The sequence below is a fragment of the Dama dama genome, chromosome 4, assembly GCF_033118175.1.
Source record: "Dama dama isolate Ldn47 chromosome 4, ASM3311817v1, whole genome shotgun sequence".
Classification (NCBI taxonomy): domain Eukaryota; kingdom Metazoa; phylum Chordata; class Mammalia; order Artiodactyla; family Cervidae; genus Dama; species Dama dama.
The window spans coordinates 8,114,399-8,136,039 of record NC_083684.1 but is presented as its reverse complement, the minus strand read 5'-3'; the positions used below and the strand labels follow the sequence as shown (position 1 = coordinate 8,136,039).

The window sequence follows — 21,641 nt, the reverse complement described above, 5'->3', positions numbered from 1 at the left end:
GTAATAGAACTGACGTCATCTTCGTGAACCGCCGCTTCCGGCCCGCGTGAGTGTGGGTCTGGCGCTTGCAGCCGGGCCGGGGCTGGTGTTGCTGCGCTAGCCGCTGTGTGTGTTTCCCAAGTCGGCCTTCCTCCGCCGGGACCATGGCCACCGACTCGTGGGCCCTGGCAGTGGACGAGCAGGAAGCGGCTGTCAAGTCGGTCAGTGGCTTCAGCTCCAGGCGGGGCGAGCGTAGTAGGAGGGCCCAAGCTGACACTGCTTGGGGTCCGGGGAGCTGTCTGGGTTGAGCAGACCCGGGGCCTGCACACCCCAAAGGTTTGCTGCGGGGAATCTGTTAGCCCTGATTTGCGGCTAAGGCAGAAGAGGCCAGTATGGAGCCTTTTGCTTTGATCTGAGCCAGTTAAAGGCTTTATCCTGTACTTGCTCTGTAAACTGTCTTTCCTACATTGCACCTCCTTCTCAGTGGGGATTGTAAGGAAAGGAACAGTGCTGATTCTCTTTTTCATCTGTTTTCTGAGTGATTCTATGTTACTCTTATTTTACCAATTTTTAGATGCCGACTTAACATTGTTGGCAGTTTGTATCACTTCGCAGAATAACGGATTCAGGTTTATATTTACTGTTTCAATCTGTTGCAAACGTTGCGGGAGGCAGTACAAATTGTTTCATCGGTGTTTAAAGTGACATTTAATTTCATGCAATGGTTCTTTAATTAATGAAGATCCATTCAGCGGGAAGGTAATTATAGTGTAAACTGTGACTCTCTGTTCTTACCTCTTTAAGGTATGTTGATTTGGTGGTAATGGACTATTGATTTTAAGAATATAGGGGTTCTTTGTGTTGCTTTTTGTAGTCTGAAGTCTTATGTAACCTTTTAATGCCTAAATTATAACTCTTCTCCAGTCACCATTTATTGCTTTGGAAGGATTATCAGTTTCTCAGCAGGTAGTTGAAATGGACTAAGTCCAGGGAAGTATAGGAAGAACCTTTATGGTTTAGTTAACAAGGCTAACTGGTGGGAATTGTGAAAATGGTAAGAGTCATGTTAGAACTGAACTCTGAGTGGGAAGAGGATGTTTATGAGTAAGAAAGTCAGGGAAATTCCTTGTGAAGAAGTTTATATTTGTGCTGGATATTACAGTAACTAAGAGAGATGATGTGAAGAGCTGACTCATTTGGAAAGACCCTGATGCTGGGAAAGATTGAGGGCAGGAGGAGAAGGGGACGACAGAGGATGAGATGGTTGGATGGCATCGCTGACTCGATGGACATGGGTTTGGGTGGACTCCGGGAGTTGGTGATGGACAGGGAGGCCTGGCGTGCTGCGGTTCATGGGGTCACAAAGAGTCGGACACGACTGAGCGACTGAACTGAACTGAAGAGAGATGAAGGTGAACAGCATTTTAGAACAGAATGTACCAAAGTGCTGGACTTGTACAGAGAACAGGAATCAGAATAATTTTTGCTGCAGCATAAGGCTATTGGGTTGTGGTAGGAGCAGTATTGAAAATAGAGAGTGTACTTTAGACCTTAACAAAGAATTTACAGAGGAGAGGCTTTATTTGAATGGTTTGGGCAATTTTAAGGATACTGACAAGATTAGATCTGAGGACTAGCAAGAACTATTGGACTACAGAGAACAGAATATATTAGGAGTGGTGGCTAAACAAAAGATCAGTGTGGAAATTACTCTAATAGTACAGAGATAGAGGGCCTGCATTGAATGGTGAAAGTGTAGATGAAAGGATGGATTTAAGAGATAATTGTGGAGGTATAAAAGATTTAGATGGCTTCCATGGTGGCTTACTGGTAAAGAATCGGCCTGCCAATGCAGGAGATGGGGGTTTGATCCCTGGGTTGGGAAGATCTCCTGGAGAAGGAAATGGCAACCCACTCCAGTATTCTTGTTGGAAATCCCATGGACAGAGGAGCCTGGCAGGCTACAGTCCACGGGGGTCACGCTAGAGTTGAACATAATTTAGCAACTAAACAACAACCACAAAAGATTTAGGAAAAAGAAGAGAGATAAAGCATAGATTACAGTTTTCAACCTGGATCCCACAAGGTGGCATTAATAAAGTGCTAATAACAGGTTTAGTGGAGTGGGAGGAACAGCAGATTTGATGTGTAGGGTGATGAGTACAGGTTTACCAGTTCTGAATTTGAAATAAGGAGACAACTTGGTAAGTACCTGTATTGTGAGTCACCAAGAGGTGTCCAAGTTCAGTGGTTTCTTCAGAGGACTCAAAGCTATGATTTATTGCAATGAAAAGCAAAATTAGCAAAAGGAAAAGGCCATGTTGAAAAGTCCAGAGGAAACCAGTCTCAAGCTTGCAACAATCCTCTCCTAGAGGAGTCAGAAGCTCCACTTTATTCCTGCTTAATTCCTCTAGCCACAGTTAGTAACAACACATACGAAGTGTTGTCAAAGAAGCTCGTTAGAGACTAAGTGCTCAGGGTTTTTACTGGGTGCCTGTCACATAGTCATTCTTTGCCTCGAAGGTACCAAAATTCCAGACTCCTGGAAGGAAAGCAGTTGTTATCATAAACCATCATATGTTTTTAGAAACATCGTTAGTGAACCCTTCAGCAGTTTTGGGAATGGTGGGAACCTTCTCATCATCCAGGCTCCCAGAAGCCTGCCAGGGTTCAGCTTTCCAAGCTGGCTTTCTGAAGGCTAGCAGTCAGACCTGCTGTGTTAACTCCTGTCTATCAAGTACCCATGAAGCATTTGGAGATTTGGCACTGGAGTTCAGGCAGAATCAGTTCAGGGGTGTAAAACTGACAGTTATCCACAAGTAAATAGAAAAATATTATAAAGGTTATCATTTGTACTCTAGAGTTTAAAACTAGTTTTCAGCATCAGGTATTCCCTAGTGACAGTTACTGAGAATTGGTTTCAAATCTTTTTTAACCTACAGTCCTATGAATAATACAAATATAGACCTAAACATACTCATATCTGGTTTTATCCATTCTGTTTCTTGAGTGGTTGATGTAAATAAATGTTTTAAAACATTGCTTCCTAATGGTTGGGTAAGACCCCTTTTATTTTACCATTTAGACTTAAGTGCTTGATAAATGTGATTGACCAGTGAACAATTTGGGGGTTATGAGCCCCCAACCCACACTGCAGTTGAAAATCCCCAAATAACACTGCACCTCCGTATAGGTGGCCCCACATTCAACCAGCCATGGGTTGAGTAATACTGTAGTATTTATCCTTGAATAAGTGAACCCTTGAAGTTCAAACCCGGTTTTAACAGTCAATTGTAACTCATGGTATTTTGTTATCAGGTGTCTCTGCTCTTAAGTGTTTCCTTTCATTCCCATTCAGATGAGTAATTTGCAGATTAAGGAAGAAAAAGTCAAACCAGAGACCAATGGTGAGTCACAAGTAACTACAATCTATATGTGTGCTTCTGCTTTGTACTCTCAGCTGCAGTGTGGAAAGCAGCTTTCACTAGCACCTGTGGCAGATGTCGGCACCAGATCTGAGAGCCAGTAAATTCAGTGTTGTCAGGCGAGTGGATTCTCCTCGGTTCCGTCTCGTCTCAACAAAAATTTGAAGTGACGGACGTTAGAGCCCTTGGCGTGACATAGCTCTTGGGTCTTGGACAGACCGTGTTATAGCTCTTAGATAGATCAGTGTTACAGCTCTATTTTATTTAGAAAATAGCAGGAAAATCCAGCCTTTAGGCGTGAGGGCATGCCTACCCAAAGATGCGAAGAGAAGAGTGGGGGAGCACTCAGCGGTGGCGGGCGGGGAGGGAGAGAGAGAGACCCCGGCCCTTTGGCTCCTCCTTTTATATGTTTTTTCCTCCCCCCGGGCCTGTCCTATGTAAATTGGGCTAGCCAGGAGTGCTGTTTGTTCTACCTGAGGTCCTCACTCCGGTCCTCAGACCTCCCTTTGTTCTATTTTTGCGGGCTTTCCCCTTTCCTGTCTTTTAGCCACCGCCATTCTGGACTCCTGTTTCCTATTCTAAGTACCTAACAGTTTCATGACTGACAAGGACAGATTAGTTTTCCAGATTTAAAAAACAAAAAAAATTTACCTAGCTAGCTGTACTAAGTCTTTGTTGATAGTGTTGCTCAGATCTTCTGCGTCTTGACTGTTTTTTGTTTGTTTGCTTTTTGGTCTAGTTGTTTCAGTTGTTGAAAGAGAGGCATTAAAATTTCCAACTGTAATTGTGGAATAGTCTATTTCTCCCTTTAATTTTGTCAGTTTTGCCTCCTGTGTTTTACAGATCTGTTGCCAGGTACATTCACATTTATGTGTTCCTGATGAATGGATCCTCTTACTAGAAATATCCTTATTTGGGCTTCCCAGGTGGCTCAGTGATAAAGAATCCACCTACCAATGTAGGAGACCCAGGTTTGATCCCTGATCTGGGAAGATTCCACATGGCCATGGAGCAACGAAGGCCGTGCGCTGTAACTGTTGAGCCTGGGACTCTCGAGCCCAGGAGCCGAAACTGCTGAGCCCACAGGCGCAGCTGCTGAGGCGTACGTGCCCCAGAAGCTGTGCTCCGCACAAGAGAAGCCACTGCAATGAGAGAAGCCCATGCACAATTAGAGAGTAGCCCTGGCTTGCTGATACTAGAGAAAAGCTGGCACAGCAGCAAAGACCCAGCACAGTTCCCCCAAATAAATACATATATAAATAAATAAAATTATTTTTTTTAATTAAAAAAAAAAAAACTATCCTCCTTTATCTCTGGTGATGATTTTGTTCTTGAAATCTGCATTACCTGAGCTAATCCAGCCTTCATATGCTTACTGGTTGCATCTCTTTCTATCCCCTCTGACTTTCAACTTATTTGTGTCTTTATATTGAAGTGCCTCTTGTAGGAGTATAATCTATAAAAATTTTGAATCATTATGTTGCATACCTGAAACTAATACAATATTGTAAAATCAACTGTACCACAATTAAAAACAAAAAAATAAAGTTTGCCTCTTATAAACAGCTACCAGTTGGATCTTGCTTTTTTTTAATCCATTCTAATAATCACTGTCTTTTTTTTTCTCACTGTCATTTAATGGAAGTATTTTATCCATTTACATTTAAGGTAATTATTGATGCAGCTAGGTTTAGGTTGGCAATTTTACTATTTGTTTTCTGTTTGTCCCCTCATATTTTGTTTCTCTGCCTCTTTTCCTGCTTTCTTGTGGGTTCATTGAATGTCTTAGAGTTACATTTTAATTTATTTATAGGCTTTTTAGCTTTATCTCTTTGCATCAGTTTATGAGTTTTATTAAAGTTTTTCTTCATATATTTTCTGCTAGCTTTATTTCTAGATGCAGTATTTTATCTTTTAGTTGCTATTATAAATAGTATCTCTTCAGTAATACCTGTATTTATAAAAGCTACTGTTTTCTATTTATTTATTTTGTACCTAGCTCTTCCATCTTTAATTGAGATATTTTGTAGTCATTTTTAAGTTATACTCTTAGTCCTGCAAGTTTACAATCACATATTCTACAGAAAGTGATCATTTTACTTCTTTAAAATTTTTAATACCTTCATTTTCTTTCTTATGTCTCATTGTGTCTGCTAACATAATGGTATATTTTAAATTAGGATAAGGAAGTCAGAGGTGACATCACTCTGAAGTCAACCAACATTTCTAGAAATTTGAATTTTCTTATGCACTAAACTTAGAATAAAAATCCATTAAACATAAAGAAACCCAACTATTTACATTTTGATCACTTAAATAAGGTCTGATATTTATATTGTCCTACCTTTTGAATGGATTTGATATTTGCCTTTCTGATTATGATAACTGTTTTCTTGTGTAGGTGTTATCAAAACCAATGCCACTCCAGAGAAAACAGATGAAGAAGAGAAAGGTAACTACCCTTTGAAACCCTGTCACCTAGGACTTGCCTCTCTGGAGCCAGAGGCACTGTGAGTTATAAGATCGAGGAGATGAAGGGGACTCAGCCAAGGAGATTGAGAGCAGCCAGTGAGATAGAACCAATAGAGGGTGGTGTCCCAGAGACCGGAATAAGGGAGTGTTTTAAAGGTAGGGAGTCCTGTATAGGCAATAAGTTAACAGAACTGAAAATTGGCTCCTCAGTTGACTTAGAATGTAGAAGTCATTGATGAGTTTGACAAGGGGCTGTTGAAGTCAAATGGGGAGAGTAATGAAAAAACCTCTGAGTGTGCACTCTGGGGAGAATAGGAAGTGGACAGCATAGACAGTATAGAAGTGGACAGTCTAAGTATAGACAGCCCTGTGAGGGTATGCTTCATGAAGGGAGCAGAGAATTAGGGCGGTAAGTGGATGGGCATGTAGGATAAAGGAGGAAGATTTATGATGAGGGATGGCAAAACAGGTACACATGCTGGTGGGAGTGATCTAGTAGAGGGAGAGACAGAATGCAAGAGAGAAAGGTCACTGCTGGGAGAAATGTCCTTGTCCAGAAGACGGGATGGGATCAGGAGCATAACTGTCCATCCATAGTTAATAGCAGCGAAGGTAGAGAGAGGATGCCCACAGACACAGGTGGGTGTGTGGGTTGTCACCACAGCATGTGGAGGCACTTCTGATGGGGTTTCCTTCTCGGGGTCCTGAGAAGTGGAGAGGTCAGAAACTGAAGAAGGGAAACGAGTGAATGAGTGGTGTATAGAAACCTAAACACTGCCCAGAGACTCAGCCTACTTGCACCTAGAGATCAGGAGTTAAAGTGAGACTGCTTGGTGTGATTGTGTTTTCCTCCCACTTTGCTGGGCCATCCAGGAGGGGGTGCAGACATGGGGTTTGCCTGATGAGTATGAGGAAGATCTGTTGGTTTTCCCTACAGAGGACAGAGCCGCCCAGTCCTTACTCAACAAGCTGATCAGAAGCAACCTTGTCGATAACACCAACCAAGTGGAAGTCCTGCAGCGGGATCCCAGCTCCCCGCTCTACTCAGTCAAGTCCTTCGAGGAGCTTCGGCTGTGAGTACCTGTTCCTTTGAACAACTGATCCTTGCTAGTTCCTCTTTTGTAAGACTTAGTATCTCAGAGACCTTGTAGGAATTTTCCTCTCTGCTTTCTTTTAAAATCTTAATATATATTTACTTTCTTTGACTAGTTAATAATTCACATGATTCAAAAGTTTAAAAGTATGAAAAAGTGATGGTCTCCCTCCACCCTTGTCTCTTGGCAACCCAGTTTTCCTCCTTAGGGAATTTAAAATGCCACAGATTTATTCATCATAGCTGAAAGTCTTTTTTCTTTTATGCTCTTAGAACTTTCAATAAAATATTGGCTGACAGGTGATTTCTGGATGTCAGGAACATTTCTTATTAGGTAAGCCCTTTTGTTAGACTATAGGGTTTACAGTGTTAAGAAAAGTTTATCTACTTTTATAAAATCTGTCCAAAAAGCCTGTGCAGGATTCCCAGTAACTATAGTGAAAATCAGCCTTCAGTGTTACAGATTTTTTTCAAAAAATCCAGAACCCAGGATCAAGCCTTAAGAGTGTACCTTTATGGCACTGTGCTGAGAATGACTTCTAAGATGTCCTTACTCTAAACGCAGAGAATTATATAACGTCATACCAAGTTTTCTGTTCCCTTCAGTAAGTTAGTAAAGAGGTATTTATGGGTCATTGGTTTATATACTTGACACGGCTGGGTGTTATGAGTAATACAAGATGTAACTACCGTTCTTGCTGCTTACCAGCACCCAAATCATAGACAGAATAGCTGGTGAATAAAAAAGTGGTGGAATGAATGGATTCTTTGTCTTGTTCATTGCCCACACATACACACTTAAAGTCAGAGAACTAACTAGAAACCAAATCAAGGTGTTAATGAAGCAATAGCTAAGATTTTTAAATAAATAAGATTTTTTAAATAAAAAATAAAAAGATTTTTAAAGTGTGGCCTTTTTTTCTCCCCCCAGGAAATTATACTTTTCTATGTGTATTTTCTCTGTGAAGGGCTTTTGTCAGTAAATTTCTCATCTCTGCCTCTCTTCATACATTCTGTCAGAGCAGCCCAACGTGCTCTGGCAGCTTGCCTTTCCTAGTATCAGTGGTCTTGTTCAAAGGACTGGAGCTCTCAGGTCAACCAGCGATGAACTGGCCTCTGAAAAGGCAAGTTCTTCCTGATTTAATTGTTAGTAGCCGAACGAAACAAAGAATAAAACCTAAGGCACCTATATACTTGGTCTATTTTGTACTGAAAAGATAGGCAAAATAAAAGGGAAATAATGAGCCACTGAAAGTTCCTGGATCACTTGAGTCCTCTTTCAGTAGTAACTTTGTTTCCTTGGCAACTAAATCAGAACCTGCCAAGCCTCACAGCCTTTTCTTCCAAATGGAAGTACGCTAATTTTCAAAGTTCTTTGTGTCTGAGAACCACCAGAGGCCAGAAAAACTGCCTTTTAGAGACCCTGTGGAACTCTCAGGAAGGCTTAGAGAACATTCTTGCCTTAGTTTGATGTTTCTTTAATAATAATACGGTGTGATTTTTGTTAAACATCCTGTCAGTTTAGAAGTAGCAGAGAGCTTATTACAGATGTGCTATAAGAACAGCTTTAATTGATATTTGTTGTGTAGCCACTTATATAAGAAGTTGGTGCTTTTGACTAGACATAGTAAATCTGAGCAGCTGTAAAGTCCAGTATGATAACTGAACTTGCGTCACCTATTTACTAGAAACTGGCTGAATTACGTCTCAATTGTCCCGAGTCCTTGTGCAGCTGCCTTGTTTGGAAGGCCCATGGAACACAACACGGCTGTGGTTCCATGGAGCACCTGCACTGAAAAATGAAAACCGAAGTCTCATTCTCGAAAGGGACTTGTGTATCTTAGCGGTACAGTAAGCAGTGTTTGCTTTTAGATATCTTTCATAATTTATTTTATACTGTGAATTAATAGGAACCATTCTTACTGCATCCAGGCCAATCAAATTTGTGGGTCTACTGAAAGATGAATTTCTCTAAGAAAGGAAACTAGCCCAGATTTTATAAATTGCATAATAGTTTCAGATCAAGATTTAGTAGGGAAAGATGTTGGTTTTATTTTTAGTTAGTATTTTTTAAGGCACAGGAAAATATGTCTGACGGCCCAGAAAGTATCACTCTTTGCTAGATATAGGGAAAAATAAAATCTTAGGTCTTGAAAACAGTTGCGACAACTAGGAACCATCCTCTCTCTCCCCGGCCTCCTAGGAAACCACAGCTTCTCCAGGGAGTCTATGCCATGGGCTTCAATCGGCCATCCAAGATACAAGAGAATGCATTACCCATGATGCTTGCTGAGCCGTGAGTATACAGACCCTGGTACACATCTCCAGGATGGGGTTTCGCATCTCCCACCAAGAGGGTAGTGTTCCTGAGCATAGATGAGCCATTGGGAGCAACAAGCTTCTTCAGGGAAACAGCTTGGACAGGTGGCGAGAGAATCAGGTGCAATTCAACACATTTTCTGCCTTTTCCACTTAATAAAAACTGATAGAGAAAGTCAATGCTGTTTTAAACACTTTTTAAAATAATATTGAAAATTTTGAGGGCTTCAAAAAAGTATCAGGAACCATACCAGGAACATTGCTGTAACGCATCCTGCCGAGAAATAAAGCATCATTAATCTAGTTGACAATTGTAGTCCCCATGTAACCCTCTCCACTCACAGCCCCTCCCCGACCCAAGAGCGCATCACGGAAGTGGGTCATCATTTCTCATGGTTCTTTATCCTTTTACTACATACCTGTGTTTCCCTAAGGATCTAAAGAGTAGTTGGCATCTTTTTAAACCTTAGATAATGGTATCATACTTTACATAGCAACTTTTTTCATTCAACTATATTGTTTTTCTTTTTTAATGATGAAAATGCCACCTGTTCCCATGACACTGAATTACATGGAGTGAAATATGAAAGCTTCCTCTGAAGCATCTGACTTAGTATCTTACATTTTCCGAAGGTGGGAAAAGGGAGCACACAGAAGGAGCCGAGTCCTGAAGACACATCATGCAGTGACATTTGCCCAGATCTTACTCTGCAGTCACAATTCCCATGGGCCTCTTGGGGTATAAAACTAGGGAACTGTAGCTGCACTAGAGTCTGGAATGAATATTTTTTAGTGTGAGCTCATCTAAAATAATCATCATTTCCCTTAATATTTAAGCAGGTTTTTTTTAGCAACATATAAAAAATGTATCATTGTGCTCAAGGCAGAAAACCTGAATGAGGGGGAAAATCCCTTTCCCTACCACCCAGAGAGAACATTTGGACACTTGATTGTTTCTAACCAATGTTATCCTCATCTCTGTTCTTCCTGGGTCCAGCCCACAGAACCTGATTGCCCAGTCGCAGTCGGGTACTGGTAAAACGGCCGCCTTCGTCCTGGCCATGCTCAGCCGGGTGGAGCCAGCAGAGAGATACCCGCAGGTGAGGGGGTCCTGGGGGCCCTGGAAGGGCAGCGCCATCTGGGGGCGGCGGTTGACAAGGGCATCCCTGGTGGAATCTGAATGCTCCTGATGCCTCAGACTGTTGCTCAGGCAAAGCCCAATGGCACAACAGGCGCTTCCATGCATAGGATTCAAAGCAGCAGCCTTGAATGTGGCTTCTGACAGCATCTGCCAAGCCAGGCCTCCCTGCTGAAGGCTTCCGCCTACTGCTGACAGGCGGGCCTGGTTGATGAGGTCAGGGCTCCCTACACTGTTTGGGTGGTAATGATACCAGTGTTCCTGTTGCTCTAGAACCTGTGGCCTGCCACTGCAAGGCTTTTCTAAACTCATCTCCTATGATCTGCCCGTTAGTGTCTGTGCCTCTCCCCGACGTATGAGCTGGCGCTTCAAACAGGAAAAGTGATTGAACAAATGGGCAAATTTCATCCAGAACTAAAGCTTGCTTATGCTGTGCGAGGCAATAAATGTGAGTATAAAGGGGCAAGACCCAGGCTGTGAGCTCAGGCAGCAGGTGGGGTGTTTGAATTTTGAAGATGAGGTGATGATATTCAACTTTCTGGTTCAGTCTGACCTTGGAGCCCAGCATGGATTTCAGCAAATTTATTTAAATACTTGCCCATTTCTTAATAATTCTCTCCACTCTTAAAATAAGATTTTAAGTTGTTAAAAAAAAAAAAAATCCCTGCCTGAGTCATGGGGCTCTTAAGGTGTGGAGTGTTTCGCTGAGGAGGCAGGGTTTGAATTCAGCATCCAGAGTTCTGAAAGCTGCCTACGAGAGAGAGTAAGCAGGGAGGATGGTAGGTTGGATCAGATCCCTTTCTTCAGAGGTAAAACAGCTTTAGTAAGAGTAATCTACGAGCATGTACAGTTCTTACCAAGTCAGAAATCCTTCCACCAATTCTTTTTTCTGCAAAATTTAGAGAATGTAGTTAAAATAGGAGGACAGGTAGAAAATTGGTAATGGGGAAGTTATCAGAATATAAAACTACAAATCAAATAGAAAAAAGTAATCATTCTAATAGGAAAATGGACAAAAGAGGAGTGAACAGACCCCTCACTGAAGAAGGAATTCAGATGGCTGGTCAATGGGTAAAGAAATATAGCTTCATTAGTCATCAGGGAAACGTCAGTTGAAACCACTATATGCCTCTCAGATGGTAGAAATGAGGGAGTATGACATACCAAGTGTTGGCCAAGATGTAGAACTAGGAAGCTCACGCGCTCCAGTGGGGAGTATACACAGGCACACTCACTTCAGGAAGCAGCGGGCGTTACCTAGACAAAGAGAAGAGGGACATCCCTTCAATTCAGCCATTTATAATCGCCTCGAGCAGCAATTCTTAAACCTTTCGACTCTTACTCTTAAACAGTATTGAGGGCCATAAGTGCTTATTTTGAAAGAATATGAAGAAAATCTAGCCGTTCTTAAAATTTCAGATACTGTTTTTAGGATGCCGTACCAAAACCCAACAAGTAGTAATTACGTAAAAGATAACTGCCGTGTGATATTTGAAATCATATTAATGACCTCTTCATACTGTTACATTAAAATTCCTTGTTCTCCCTTGCACTTTGAATGCATCTTTTGTGCAATAGTAATTTCCTAACATTATACCTTGGTCATTTGGAAAATACCAAATGTCTTACTGAGTTATGCTGAGAATGTTGACATGTTTCATTATACAGAATTTTAAACAGCATTTAAAATGCATTAATGTTACCACCAAACAACTCAGAGGAGTTTACGTACAGAGAAACTCTCAAGTTTACAGCATCACTACAAGTTTTCCAAAGTTCTGATGTTCATAACAGCAAATAACAGTCGATTGTTTTCACTGAAAAGTCAGGCTCTCGTTGTTCTCATTCAAGAAAGTGTATATCAGATTCCCTAGTTAATTTTCTGTAGTTTGTCAGTCAACAAACAAAAATGGCTTGTACAGTTCACACACAAATGATCACACAAGGACTTTTCCTGGAGAAAACCATCATGTTTCAGCATGCAGCAGTACCACTTTAACCAGAAATTATTAGGCTAAGTGTGTTTGTATGTGTTTGATGTCTCAAACTGCAGGTGCAACTAAGTGTAGTATACTGGAACCTTGTGGCAACATGGATCTTCTCTAGATTGTTTATAATAACAGGGGACTTCACTGTGTGTGAGGGGTTAATATATTACTATATATTAAATATAGTATTAACCACTTAATGTACTGTATTTTTTTTTTAATTCAATGTAGACTGATCAGCAGTGTGCAGTGAAAATCACAGTGTGTTGAAGATTTCATTTAAAACTCTTCCAGTGGAGTTGATGTATTCCTAACCAGAGTCCCCTCCTCAAATTTTAAATTTTGTTTTTAAAATTTAAGTTAAAAACATTCACATGTTTCAAAAGTAAAAAGGGTGTATGGTAGAAACTTTTCTGTCTCCTATACCCTTCAACCATTTGGTTCTCCTTCCTAGAGCACCCATGGAGAAGGAAGTGGCAACCCACTCCAGTATTCTTGCCTGGAGAATCCCATGGACAGAGGAGCTGGGCGGGCTACAGTCTGTGGGGTCGCAAAGAGTCGGACACGACTGAGTGACTAAGCATAGCCCAGCACAGAGCACCCAGTAGTAAACAGTCCCTCATGTGTCCTACCAGAGATGGCCTGTGTGGCTGCTGACAAGCGATACTGTGTGTGTGCATATATGATGTGTACATTCACACACACGTACACGTACAACATGTATTACTTTTTGCCCCTATTGGCATATAGGTTGCTCTGCAGCCTCTTTTTCACATTTAATAATGTATTTTGGAGATTACTGCATATCAGTTCCTAAACAGCTTTATACTTTTATTGGTGTCATCCATTGGGTGCATCATATTTTGCTTAATTAGTTATGTTTTGATGCATGTATATCCTTGTATATATGTTATTTCACACATACTCATATGCACACAGGATTGATTCCTAATAGTGGAAGTTCTGATCAAAGGCTACAGGCATTAGTAAATTTTTTTTAATGTTCTAAGTTGCTTTTTTGGGGGAGGAGGGGTGCAGCGGGCGACAGTTGACATATGGCATGCAGGTTCTTACTTCCCCAGCCGGGTCTTGAACCTCTGCCCCCTGCAGTGAAAGCATGGGGTCTTAACAACTGGACCACCAGGGAAGTCCCATGCGTTAGTAATTGTGTTGATGGATAAAGCAGTTTCAACTCCTGCCAGCAGTAGTTGGAGAGTAATGTGCTGTTGTGTTTTTTTTTCTAGTAGAATTTGTATTTAGGAAAACCATCTACACAATTAGAATGTCTAACAAGGCAAAAAATCACTTGGCCAGAATCCTGGGACTCAAAACTACCAATTTATAAGGAAATCAGTGAAGCATGAGTGAAGGGATGGTGTAAAAAGAATAAGAGTAATGCTAAAGAAAAAGAGCTGGGTGATGGGAAATTACAGGAGGAAGTAGGTAAAGGGAACTAACATGCATGGAAGATTCACTGTACAATTTATTCCCAACCACAGTACAGTGAGACAGGTGTCATGGCCGTTTTATAGCAGAAGGACCCAAAAGTTTTAGATAGAAATGCCCGCAGAACACATCTTGTCTCCACAGTGGAAAGAGGTCAGAAAATCAGTGAGCACATTGTCATTGGCACCCCGGGGACCGTTCTGGACTGGTGCTCCAAGCTCAAGTTCATCGACCCCAAGAAGATCAAGGTGTTTGTTCTCGACGAGGCTGACGTGATGATAGCCACTCAGGGCCACCAAGATCAGAGCATCCGCATCCAGAGGTAGGCCCTCGAGCCAGGAGGGACTTCTCGGCTCCCGACCTGCAGTTCCTGCTCCTGTTATCTCACACTCCCCTTCTTGCCCCTGCCAGGCTCTTCGCAGCTTTCAGGGGCATTTGTTTGATGGGCCATTTCTTTGTCAGCACTGAGCACACCCTCCGCCCGGGTTGAGGAGGGAGACTCAGAGACTCTTGGTCACCCGTCCCTGCCCCACGTCTGCTCCCCCTTCCTCCCCAAAGCTGCTCCCCGCTGCCCCTTCCTGGGGATGCAGGTCATCAGGCCTGGGGAGGCTGCGTCCTGGTCCTTCCAGGGAAAGCCCGGGTCGGGGTCATGCCGGACACCTGGGCCTCCCCTTGCAGGATGCTGCCCAGGAACTGCCAGATGCTGCTTTTCTCTGCCACCTTTGAAGACTCTGTCTGGAAATTTGCCCAGAAAGTGGTCCCCGACCCGAACATTATCAAACTGAAGCGTGAGGAGGAGACACTGGACACCATCAAGCAGTATTACGTCCTGTGCAACAGCAGAGACGAGAAGTTCCAGGCCTTGTGTAACATCTACGGGGCCATCACCATTGCTCAAGCCATGATCTTCTGCCATGTGAGCAGCAGCAGGAGGCGGCGGTGTCCCGTGGGGGTGGGGGCCGGGAGGACGTGGCCCTGCTGCTCCCACTCAGCCAGCTGCTCTTAGTGCTGGGGACCTTGTTAACTGCCTGTGGCTGGAAAGGAGAGAAATCGGTCCCAGGACATAGTCTCTCAGGTTGTAATGAGTTGTAAGGGGAAGACTGAAGAGCTAAACCTTCTCCGATCCCTACTTCTTAGAGATTACTTGGGGGAAAAAAATTCCAAATAACTTCCAAGTAAATAATTTTGAAGTATTAAGAATGTAGATTATTTCAGAATGCAGACCTTTGGCTCAAACCACAATAATACTGAGATCATTGATGTAATTTATCCCCCCAAAATCATGTGGCTAAAAAATATTCAGAAACTTTAAGCCCATCTTGCTGACTGAACTCAGTAGAGCGTTCATGTGTGTCAACAGCAAGAAAAAAAAAAAGCCACTTTTCTGCAGGTGTCTTCATTTTCTTTTTACAGGTGTCTTCATTTAAAACACTTCTTTTCACTCCAGACCCGCAAAACAGCTAGCTGGCTGGCCGCAGAGCTCTCGAAAGAAGGCCACCAGGTGGCCCTGCTGAGTGGGGAGATGGTGGTGGAGCAGAGGGCTGCGGTGATTGAGCGCTTCCGGGAGGGCAAAGAGAAGGTTCTGGTCACCACCAACGTGTGCGCCCGCGGTGAGCGGAGGCCGGGTCCTGGCCCGCCAGGCTCGGGGCGGCAGGGGGGTCTTCGTGTGTGGGAGGCTGCGGTGGTTTGGGGGAGATGCTGTTTTGTGGGCGAGCCTGTGGGGGGCTCTCAGCCGAGGAGACCGTCCACAGAAGCCGGGAGTGCTGGCTGCTGGCCGAGGACGGCGCCTGCTCTTCTTGGCCCCAGTGCGGCGTCAGCTGCATCTCCAGATCCTCGGATCCAGCAGGGGCTCTCTGGCTGATGCCGGAATTTGGCCAGCACCGGGACGGCCCGTCCTCTCCCTCTGGGTTCTGCCACCTGCCCGTGTCCCAGCCCCAGAGCTGGCCTGTCCCAGACCCTGCCTTCCGCCTGAGCTGGGTGAGGGTGGGCCTGACCGGGCGGCGGCGATTTCTGTCTCCCGTGCTCACTCGTGTCCAACTCTCCCACACGCAGGGATCGACGTGGAACAGGTGTCTGTCGTCATCAACTTTGACCTCCCCGTGGACAAGGACGGGAACCCGGACAACGAGACCTACCTGCACCGGATCGGGCGCACCGGCCGCTTTGGCAAGCGGGGCCTGGCCGTGAACATGGTGGACAGCAAGCACAGCATGAACATCCTGAATAGAATCCAGGAGCATTTCAGTGAGTCCCGGGAGGGCCCTGGCCCTGTCCCGGCCCTCGCCTTCCCCAGGACAGGATGGTCTCCGTGCACCCGGAGCGCTCGGCCGGGCCGCCACCTCGGGGGCGCAGGGAGGCCTGCGGCGGGGGGCGGGCCCGTCCCAGGGAGCCCCTCCCCTGCCTGCGTCCCCCGCGATCTGTGCGGGGCTCTCTCTGAAGCCGCCTTTCTCTTCCCTCAGATAAGAAAATAGAAAGACTGGACACGGACGACTTGGACGAGATTGAGAAAATAGCCAACTGAGAAGCCCCTGCAGTCTCTGTGCCGCCCCCGCCGCGGACACGAGTGCTTCCACGGCGCACCCTGACTGTTCCCGCGAGGATGACAGCACGAGTAGACAAACTGCCTACCTCATCTGAAATTACGTTTGGACTTGACAAAAATTACCCAAATTATTCAGGAAGGTAGAAGAAAAAAATCTGAATTTTGGAAAGTTGAGTCCTTTTCCTCCCATCCTTTTTCAAAGCCACGGTTTCCCCCATCTTTATAATAATGTGGTCACTATTGGTAACCGCTGGCTGCAGGAGCCACTGCCTGTTTTCTGGCCATGGGTGTTCAAACCGCCTGGAGGCCCTGAAGCAACAACAGAGGAGCAGCCTGGGCCCTCCACGGATCCACTGGTGTCCCGGCTGATTGCTTTCCCTCTGTTCTCTGCAGAGGAATCCCTCCCTCTCCCGGGGTGAGCGTCTTGGCTCCCTTTGTACACCTCAGATTTGGGGAGGAGCACGAAGTCAGCGAACTGTCTTCAGAGGCACTGGCCTGGCACAGCTGGGTGGCCTAGGGCTGCCTCCCCCTCCCGCAGTGGCTCTGTCTGCTCAGGTGCCTGGTGTCCCAGCCGCTGAGGTGGTTTCTGACACACACCTGGCCAGGTGAGTTCTTACCATGGACGGTACACTATGCCTGGACGTGAGCAGCAGAGTTTGGAGGGGAAGTTATGACCAAGTGAAAGCTCTGATGATGCCGTTCATCCATAACAGTGAACCTGTTGCTTACTCTGCTTCATACACTGTCTTTATGAATAAGGATGGACTAATCAGAGCTATACCCATCATCCACTATGTTAAAAAATTTAAAAATAATTATGGAACGCTTTACTAATCATGATTTGTTGTTTTTACTTGTATTTTTCTGCTTATTAGACTAATACATGCTCATTAAAAAGGTATGTGTGTGTGTAATTTATAAAGTGCAAGTGTTCTGGCCCCTGCCTCTCTGGCTTCACCACTGCTAGCAGCTTGATGAATATTCAGAATATCGCCTTCTGTTTGATTATGTCAACCTACTTTTCTTTTGCAAAAATGTGAACATTCTCCCAAAAAAAAAAAAAAAAAATGTGAACGTTCTGCTGGCGTTGTGCGGCCTGCCTTCTCACTCACCTGTGTGTCTTGGACACGTGACACGGCTGTGCCTCCCTCTCCATCAGCACCGTTCCAGGGTGTAGCTGCCCGAGCATTTGCGTCCTGGCTCCTAGTGAGAAACACCGGGTTGTTGCCCATGGCTAATGCTGGCCCCTCTCCTCTCTGCCCCGCTGAGACCCACTCAGGATGCGTTTCTGGAAGTAGAGTTGTTGGGTCAGAGTGGAGATGCTTAACATTTTAACACATTGCTAATGTAGCCTGCTGAAAAGTTTTTACCAACATGTCATTTCAGTGATAGCAAAAATACCTACCTGCTTGCCAACCCCCCTCCATATGAATTTTTAAAACTGCAACTCCGAGCAGCAAAAATAGATTACATAATTGCTTTTTTTTTTTAATTGTAGCAATATTCGGGTTTATTGGTATTTATACCAGCACCTCTTCTGGGGGGTGCTGCCCATTCCCATCTCACCATTTTGTCAACGGCTTGTTTGACCTCTGTGAGTTATAGCCACCTTTCTACTTTAGGGAAGTTAGACTGTCTTGAGTGGTAGATGTTTTCCTAGTTTGTCTTTACAAAATCATTTTTTCTTAATACTACACAAAAGTTTAACTTCAGTAGTCTTAACATTCATTTTTAAGAAATCTGGATTTGGTGTCATGGGCAGAAAATCTTTGCTCATCTCAGTATTATAAATTACTCATGTTTTTGTAGGTCTTAAAATGATTTGCCTGCCTGATCTTCTGTGAAGTATTACTATTACCTATGGGTGAGTGTATGGCAGAGCTGTGCATGCGTGGGTCAGAGTCGAGACCGAGCGACAAGGTCCAAATGGGATCAGACGTGGGAGAGAGTCCTGGGAGTGAAGCAGGCAGACAGTGACCGCAGGTTATGAGGGGTGCACACGAGTCATGGGTGCGGGAGTGGCTCTGAGAAGAGTCGGGTGAGAAAGGCAGCAAGGGTCCAGAAAGGCCAGGGACAAGGCAGCGGGGGTGGCGAGGAGGAGACATGTGGGTGTTCGGAGGGAAACAAGGAGGGAGAAGAGGCCTGGTGCAGAGCCAGTGTTCCAGTTAGGTGACACCCACGTGGACCCTGAAACACAGCAGTGATACAGAAAAGGGAGAACCAGAAAACGTACTGTCCAACCCCCAAAACGAGGTGAATACTGTGGATCAGCAACCGGGAGAAATGCAGTGTGCTGAGCAGGGCTGAAGCCAGAGCTTGCTGTGTTCCTGTCTGGGGGCAGAGCAGCTGCCGGCCAGCAGGTCCCATGGAGCCGAGGAACTGGGAAGCACCGCATACAAGATCAGAACCCAAGGCAGCATTACTGCTTGGATGGCGCTGGACAGGAGCTTCACCTGCCCGCCGGCTGGATGGAGGCTTCCATCAAGACATGGGCCCTGGAGGAAGGGAGGAGGACTTGGGCCCTGTCCTGCAATATGAACACAACCAAATTTCAGCAGATTCACACAGTAAGACTATTCTTGGATGTTCCTGATTGGTTGACTCTTGACCCTTTCCCCCGACTCCTTCCATGGAAAAAACCTTTTTTAAAAAAAATAGACTTGATTTTTTTAGAATAGTTGTAAGTGTATAGAAAGAAAAAGCAGTTACCTTATAGTAAAGGAAGGACTGAACTCAGATCCCTCTGAATGTGGACACTCACTGTATGTTCTTTTTACTTCAAGCCTTCTCCCTAGAGAGAAGTGCGTTACCAGAAAGAGCCTGTATTCTTCTCAAAAACAAAAACCAGTTGTTGGATGAAAGGTATTGTTTCTATATTCTTGGGGAACAGGCTGGCCCTGGTACACACAGTTCACTGAGTGGAAGGGGAAGGGGCATCTTTTTGCATTTTTGTGTTAGTTGTCACACAGACATATACTCACTGCAGAAGCTGTGATTTTTCTGGAAGGGTAGTGAGAAGGAGCATTGCTTCCTAACTCACGCTCAGAAAGGAAAAATTTGATTTTTAAAAATGTTTTAAGGTTTCACCCCTCCCCTCCGCAAGCCAGGAATGATGTTTTCCTACCGTGCCAAGCGTGTCACAGGAAGGAGTTCCTTGCCTGCCGAATGGCAGTTCCCAGCCATTCGTTCCTGTGATAGATAGATAAATAAAATACTTAATCATTTCCTGCCCCTTCCCCTGGCATCCAGCAGAGTGCCAGCCAAGTGTGTATCCACCTACCCCTGGCCAGGCCATAAATCCAAGTGTTTCTCTTCAAGGATCCCTCTGTGTTCAGACAGCATTACTGCTTACCCAAATATGGTACCTCTCTTCAGAGTACACATTCTTACTGGATTGAGACATGGCCGTGGGACTTCTCTGGCATCAAGGAAATGTGAACTTCTTGACAGAAGCATTCAAAGACAGCCTGTGGCTCACCAGATTCTTTTTTTCTGCCCCTGAAACAACAGACCCACCCCCAGATGGTGCCACTGTCTGCCTGGGTCCTGAGTGGTCTGAGGAACAGAGCTCCTGATGGAAAAATAGCTTGTGAGAAATATTTTAAGCCACTGCCAGTTGGAAAGATGTTTATCACTGCAGCACAACCTTACCATTGCAGCTTATCCTTACCATCTCTCCCTGCCTTGGAAAAGCTGGTTCCCTGTCCAGGCAACCTAATGTCAACCCAGATAGCAGGTATGTTCCATCCAGGTATGCAAAATTCCCAAGCAGTTTCTTAATCCATTATTTTAGAAGAGAGAACAATTCCCAATTATTTAAAAAGCCTCCATCGTGACAGAGAGGGATTAAAAAAAAAAAAATCAGAAAAAAATCAGCTCTATGAAGACAGGAAAACTGAGGAAGAAAAGGGTATCTGCTAAGTATGCAATTAAATATCACATTTAGCTAACTTTCCTTTCCATGAGCTTGTTGAAATTATAGGGGAGGAGAAAGGTATAAACTCAAATGGACAAATAAAATGGAAGCTGTGACATCAGAAGAGGAAATTTAACAAAATGTTTGGAACACACAAAAAGGAATGAAAAAACTCCAATTTTTAGTGATACGGGAAACTACATAGAACACGAAAAAAAATCCCAATCCAAAAACCAGCTACAAAGTTGATGTATTCTGTTTGACTACATCAATGAACAACTACTTTTATTGTTTTATTTTTTACATTTAGCTCTGACTCTTTTGGTATTTTGGTGGTTTTGGCTATGGATCTAATTTTATCTTTTTCCAGATGGTTATCTAGTTATTTCAATAACATTTATTGCAACATCCATCTTTTCCTAAGTGACTTGAGAGGTCATCTCTGTTATAAACTGAATTTCCATACGGCCTCAGGTCTCGGCAGTCAAGACTAATGAAAGAGAACTGAGTGTCAGGGTCAGTCAGTCAGTTCAGTCACTCAGTCATGTCTGACTCTTTGTGGCCCCATGGACTGCAGCACGCCAGGCTTCCCTGTCCATCACCAACTCCCGGAGCTTGCTCAAACTCATGGCCACTGAGTCGGTGATGCCATCCAACTATCTCATCCTCTGTTGTCCCCTTCTCCTTCTGCCTTCTGTCTTTCCCAGCAACAGGGCCTGTCCTAAGAAATCAGTTTTTCACATCAGATAGTCAAAGTATTGGAGCTTCAGCTTCAGCATCAGTCCTTCCAATGAATATTCAGAACTGATTTCCTTTAGGATAGACTGGTTGGATCTCCTTGCAGTCCAAGGGACTCTCAAGAGTCTTCTCCAACACCACAGTTCAAAAGCATCAATTCTTCGGTGCTCAGCTTTCTTTCAGAGAAGGCAATGGCACCCCACTCCAGTACTCTTGTCTGGAAAATCCCATGGATAGAGGAGCCTGGTAGGCTGCAGTCCATGGGGTTGCTAAGAGTCGGACACGACTGAGCAACTTCACTTTTAATTTTCACTTTCATGCATTGGAGAAGGAAATGGCAACCCACTCCAGTGTTCTTGCCTGGAGAATCCCAGGGATAGGGGAGCCTGGTGGGCTGCCGTCTATGGGGTCACACAGAGTCGGACACGACTGAAGCGACTTAGCAGCAGCAGCAGCAGCAGTTTTCTTTATAGTCCAACTCTCACATCCATACATGACTACTAGAAAAACCATAGCTTTAACTAGATGGACCTTTGTCAGCAAAGTAATGTCTCTGCTTTTTAATAAGCTATCTAGGTTGGTCAT

The 21,641-nt window shown here is 44.3% G+C and overlaps 1 protein-coding gene and 1 long non-coding RNA gene across 2 annotated transcripts; one reads left to right on the top strand and one right to left on the bottom strand.

The window, feature by feature from the left end:
• The first annotated feature begins 21 nt into the window (after positions 1–21).
• On the top strand, positions 22–17,303 carry LOC133052744 (ATP-dependent RNA helicase DDX19A). The gene is made up of 12 exons (XM_061137607.1): positions 22–200; positions 3,338–3,386; positions 5,806–5,856; positions 6,814–6,949; positions 9,173–9,265; positions 10,286–10,388; positions 10,760–10,874; positions 14,005–14,182; positions 14,539–14,776; positions 15,308–15,470; positions 15,913–16,104; positions 16,320–17,303. Exons 1-12 carry the CDS (start codon positions 144–146, stop codon positions 16,379–16,381), a joined length of 1,437 nt encoding a protein of 478 aa, XP_060993590.1. The 5' UTR covers positions 22–143; the 3' UTR covers positions 16,382–17,303.
• LOC133052824 (uncharacterized) lies at positions 10,882–20,212 on the bottom strand. The gene is made up of 3 exons (XR_009692077.1): positions 19,112–20,212; positions 17,515–18,929; positions 10,882–11,683 (listed from the first exon to the last, which is right to left on the bottom strand). It is a non-coding gene; the product is annotated as an uncharacterized LOC133052824 (long non-coding RNA).
• Positions 20,213–21,641: the final 1,429 nt, after the last annotated feature.